At 29.2% G+C, this 6,030-nt stretch overlaps 1 protein-coding gene across 1 annotated transcript; it reads left to right on the forward strand.

Annotated features, from left to right (window-relative positions):
* Positions 1 to 322: 322 nt before the first annotated feature.
* K444DRAFT_525992 (putative P450 monooxygenase) lies at positions 323 to 2,115 on the forward strand (the record flags this gene model as incomplete). The annotated part of the gene is made up of 3 exons (XM_024874508.1): positions 323 to 538; positions 597 to 1,441; positions 1,500 to 2,115. The coding sequence occupies 3 exons, from the start codon at positions 323 to 325 to the stop codon at positions 2,113 to 2,115; spliced, it is 1,677 nt and encodes a 558-aa protein (XP_024738145.1).
* Positions 2,116 to 6,030: the final 3,915 nt, after the last annotated feature.

Here is a 6,030-nt window from a genome sequence, read left to right on the forward strand (position 1 = left end):
TGCATGTGCTCTCCTGCGCCTTACAGACACATCAAGAGTACTTTGGAGTTAAATGTTTATCCCTCCCATAGCGGTAGTTTTTTGACACCGCCTATCACATCATTGCATTCACTTTCTGGCCATCTTGGCATCCTATATAGGATAAGAAGCAGTAAGATCGGGTCTGTAGTTCCCTAGACTCCTGTCGAAGGCGCGTAGGGTCAGGTTTGAGTTATATATTCTACCACGAACCAATCCTTGTTGTGTGAATTCAAGGTGTCCTTTTTCCGGTTCTCTTTGTGCGTAGGCTTTCAAGTATCACTTTCCATAAACATCCAGCGGGATGTTGGATTCGAAGTCCCCCCATACCGGTGCCATTGCATTCGTAACAGTAGCAGAGCTCGGACTCTGTGTTCTCATCAAGGATCAGGTACTGCAGACTCGGCTTTCCCTGCTTGGTGCTACAATTCTGGTATCAAATGTGGCTCTTTGGGCTTTCTGGGTCGTGATTGTTTACCCCTACTTCGGTTCACCCCTCCGACATTTGCCTCGACCGAAGGTATACCTACATGTCTCTGTGTTTCGAACCAACACTGAAGATACTGAATTGAACTTAGGGTGAATGGCCATTTATCGGCCAGGGCATTGCGCCCCATCGTAAGCCCTTGGGAGACCTCTATCTTAAGTGGATGACCGAGGTGCCCAACGATGGATTGATCACATATCGCAGTATCTTCAACGGTGATCGTCTGTTGATCACCAGTCCCCAGGCTATTGCGGAGGTCCTCGTTCACAATTCCTACTGCTATGAGAAGCCAGCTGAGGAGCGTGCCATCATTGGTCGCTTCTTAGGCGATGGCCTCACTATCGTCGAGGGTGACGTACATCGTGCTCAGCGAAAGCTGATGACGCCAGTTTATACCATCAAGAACATCAAAGAACTCTATCCCGTCTTCTGGAGCAAGGCACACCAGCTGGTCGACAAAGTGGCAACGCAGATCAAAAAGGAGGATTTCCCTCCTGAAGCTGCTTCAAAGGACCACGGACCAAGCACCGTTCAGGAAGTTACATACTGGGCCAACAAGACCACTCTCGATATAATCGGGGTTGCAGGGCTGGGTAAAGACTTTGGGAACCTCGAAGATATGAAAAATGACCTATTCGAAGTGTATCAAGAGGTCTTCCATTACACAACTGCAAAGGACGTTTTCATGGCTGTCAACCGCACATTGCCCACAAAGTTTGTGCAATCGTTGCCCTGGGGCATCAACGAACGTATTGACGCCACGACTGTTTTGCTTCGACAGGTTTGTCAGACATTGATTGATGAGAAGCTCTGTGACTTCGAGGAGAACGAGGGTAAAGAGGGCAAGAGCAACGACATTATGTCTCTTCTGATCAGAGCGAGTGGCTGGGGTTCCCGACAGCTCGTTGAACAGCTTCTCACCTTCGTCGCAGCAGGGTATGTCCAAAACTCCCTACCATCATAACTCACCTCTCTGACATGCCTGCGCACTTAGCCACGAAACTTCGGCTTCGTCCTTCATATGGTCATGCTACCTACTCTCAGAGAATCCGCACGCTCAACTAAAACTATACAATGAGCTGACCACCGCCTTAGCCACCGTTGGCACATCCCCGAGCGCCGCAGACCTAGCTTCTCTTCTTGAATCCCTTCCCTACCTCAACGCCGTGTGCAATGAAACACTCCGCTTCTTCCCACCCGTGCCCATTATCCGTCGCACATGCAACACGGCAACCACAATCCTCGGTGTGCATATCTCTTCCGGGACCCGTATAATCCTCAGCCCGTGGGCTACCAACCGCAACCCGGCACTGTGGGGAGCGGACGCAGGTGTGTTCCGGCCAGAGCGTTGGATCAACACGGACACGGGCAAGGCAAACAACCATGGCGGAATGCAGAGCAACTACGCCAACCTTACATTCTCGCACGGACCGCGCAGCTGCATCGGACAAAATTTTGCCAAGGCGGAGATGCGCAGTCTGGTTGCCGTGTGGTGTTCGCGGTTTGGGTTCGAGAGGGCGAGTCCCGAAACTATTGTCCCGGTCGGCATCGTGAGCGTGAGGCCAAGGGCCGGGCTGAATCTTCGAATCTGGGAAAGAGCCACGGAATAAATGCCAGCTAAAACAGAGCAACAAATAATAGGATTAATACTACTTAGAGTTTGAGATAAACGATAGATATTAAACTACTTATCTAGACTTGAATATAATATTATATAAATAAAATAAAATAAAGTAATTCTTATTACTTATATTTTAATTATTACTTAAATTAAAAAGTTTATAAGTTATAAGTTATAATATATAATATATAAAATAGTTTTAAGTATTTATATATATAAACTAGGTAATTTCTAGTAATGAATTCAAGATCCAAGAAATTATTTATAACTTAGTACTTATATCTAGCCCTTATATCTTTCTAATTAATATATTCTTTAAAATTTAAGTATTTGAATCTCTTAGTATTATTTCTTTTAAAAAGCTATATAGTTTAAATATTCTTAATAAAATAAATAAATAATAGCTCTTATTTAAAAATAAGTTAAGTAATAATTTTATATTTAATATATATAGGGTTATATATAATTAAAGAATATATAATAAATCTCGAATATTGCAAATATTAATTAGGAAAATTAATAGCTCTTTAATATTATAAGTATTAGGCTTATAAATTACTAATTATATATATATTATTAAGGCTTCTTATTTAAAGAAAGCTTCCCTAAACTTTATAAAAGAAATAGAGATTAGTTTTATACTAAATTTAATACTATAGTTTTATAATTTACTAATCTATTCTATTATTATATTACTTATTAATAAATATCTTATAAGCTAATTTTTCTATTTTTAAAGGAAATAGTTTAATAAATAATTATATTTCGAAATCTGCGAAATATATAACTCCTTATTAAAGCTATTCCTATAAAGGAAATTAACTAAATTAATTGCGATATAAATAATAATAAAGGTTTATCTAATACTTTTAATAGAGTTCCTTAAGAACTTCTATAAACAAGTAATAATAACGAAAATAATCCCGGTAATAATTAAGATATTGAGATTAATACCCAAGTTATTATTACTTAAGTTATAAAATAGGATTTATATACTAAAGTTAAAGCGCTTTAATAAAAGTAAGAATTAGTAAATATAATTAATTAATATATTTTATAATTAAAGTAGTATAAAAATATCTTTCGGGATATTTTATAGTTTATATTACGGGTACGGCATTCAGGGCTTAGAAAGCAAGGTAGAAGGTCCCTTACTAAAACGATTCAAAGCTAAGGAAGGGGAAACTAGAATACAGGAGGCTGCGAGGGAGTATATGCACCCTATAGTACGCTAGTCCCGAAGGGGCTTAGCCTTCTAAATATCTCTAGTACATTCCAAGCATACTTCCCTAGCGAGGCGGCCGTGTCACGTGCGTCTAGGAGGCATCTGGCATCTGGCCAGGCATCTGGGAATCGTAATAATAAGAATACTTAAAAAAGAATAATATTATAATACTATTAGCTAAATAGAAATATAAAAAATAAATACTTTTATTAGAAAATTATTAAAAAAAATCATATATTTATTCTTAAAAAAAACTATATAAAAACTATTAAAAACTTTAATTTCTATATTTTATAAATATCTTATTTTTATAAATATTCCTTTTAAGAAATAATAAGCAAATTAGCCTAGAAAACTATTAGTAATTAATAAAAAAATAAAAAGGAAATAAGCTTATTTAATATTATTTAATATTAATTATATTTTTAAAAGTATTTTATATTTATATTAAACTAATAAGAATTACTTAACTTATATCTTGAATTATTAAAGAAATTTATTAGCCTCAAATAATAGCTTTAATATAAGAAATATATAAAGCTTAATATATAAAAAAAGAGGAAATAGCCTTTTCCTATTTAGATAAAGAATAAGGAAAATACTTAGCTATATTTATAGCTTAAAAGAATAGTTTAATTATATTATATATATTTAAAAAGCCTTATATAATATTAGAATAAGAAATAAGAAAATAAATTTATAATTTATAGAATCATATTTTTTATTTTTAAAGTAATAATAATTATATATTAAATAGTTATTACTTTTAATATAAATAAAATCAGGAATCTTAATAATATTTTTAAAATATTAAAAATAATAAGAATAAATTAAGGCTATAGAAATATTAGCCAAATAATTAGTAATAGGCTAATAAGTATTAAGAAAAGAATTTATATTAATAAATAAAGAAATAAAAAAGGATATTAAAAAAGGCTTAAAGGAAATTTAAAGAAGTTTAAAGAGGGCTTAAAGAAGGCTTAAAAGAAAAAGGTAAGATATAAGAAAAGACTAGATATAGTATTATAATCTAGAGAAAAAAGGTTAATTAATAAAAAAAAGGCCTTTTTATAATATCTTTTCTTTAAATAATAATTACGAATTCGGAATTAGCTATATATTAAAAAAGCCCAAAAAATTCCAAAAAAGGATTTATAAATAAACCAGAAAATTAAATTAAATTTTTTAAGCTTTTAAACCTATAAAATAATAATTTATTTGAGAATAAAAACTAAAATAAAATTTACGAATTAATAATATATATTATATTTATATTACTTTTATAAAAAGAAATTACTAAAAGCAATTTATAAATTAATTAGGTAAAGTTAATAAACTATATTTTTAGATTTATTACCTAATATAATAATAGAATAAATATAAAAAGTCTTTAGAGAAAGATATAAATCAAGAAAGTTTTAAGAGGTATTCTTAAAGCTATTTATAGTTTTCTAAGGCCTTTTAAAAATAAGGGCCTAGAAAGGAAATTAATATAATATATATATATATAATAATATATAAATAAATATAAGATATTATAAATCTAGGTTTCTATTTTAAATAAAGCTTATATAAGAATTATATAGAATTATATTTCCTAATTAAATAAAGGGCTTTATATATTTGGCTAAGTATTAAAGAATATATAAAGAAATATTTCTAGCTTTAGAAAGTAGTATTAGTTAGTCTTTTATTAAAATTAATTCTTGGAAATTAGTTATACTTATAAGTATTATTCTAAAGCTTATTTATTTTAATTATTTATATATTACTTTATTATTATATATCTTATAATATAGCTTGTAATTATTTAGATATAAGGCTTCTTTAAAATCCACTTTTTTTTTAGCTTCAAATTATTAAAATAAAGATTATTTAATTATATTTTTTAGACTCGAGATCTTATATTTATAATAAAGAAGCTAATTAAAAAAAACTTTGCTTTTATTTTTTCTAAATTTTTAATATTTTATATATTAACTTTAATATTAATTAATTTATTAAATAATTAAATAATTAAATATTCTAAAACTAATTATTTCTTATTATTTCGAGTATTAATACTAATTAAGAATCTAATAAATAAATATTTAAAACTTAATTACTTAATTCCAATTCTTTAAATCCTATTTCTTTTATATTACTTTTAATTATATAAGATATTAGACTAAAAATTCATTATAATTTCAAATTTAATTAGCTTCTATATTTATAACTAAAGTCTTCTTTATAAAAGCTAATTCACTAAAGTTATTAAAGCTATAATAAAAGAAAGGTTTTTATTTTTATAAAAGAATAAGATTTAAATACTAATTAATTATTTAATATAAAGTCTAATAAGTAATTCGGGAAAATTAGTAAAAAAGAACATTAATTTTAATAAAACCTTTATTATTATTAAAAAACTAATAAGCTATAAGTTTATTTTTATTATTATAATTATTTTTAACTAGGAAATTAATTAAATAAATATTAAAATCGCGTTTTTATTTAAAAAAGAAATAAAAGATATAATTTATATAAATAAATTAATTAAGGTTTATAAACTTAATTATATATTTTATAATTTAAAACAAGTCTTTTAAATATAATATAATATATTATTAGAATTTCTTTAATAGCTTAATTTTTGATTTTTAAATACTAATATTAATATCTTTTATAAAAAAGATATTATTA

Source organism: Hyaloscypha bicolor, assembly GCF_002865645.1.
Source record: "Hyaloscypha bicolor E unplaced genomic scaffold K444scaffold_56, whole genome shotgun sequence".
NCBI classification, from domain to species: Eukaryota; Fungi; Ascomycota; class Leotiomycetes; order Helotiales; family Hyaloscyphaceae; genus Hyaloscypha; species Hyaloscypha bicolor.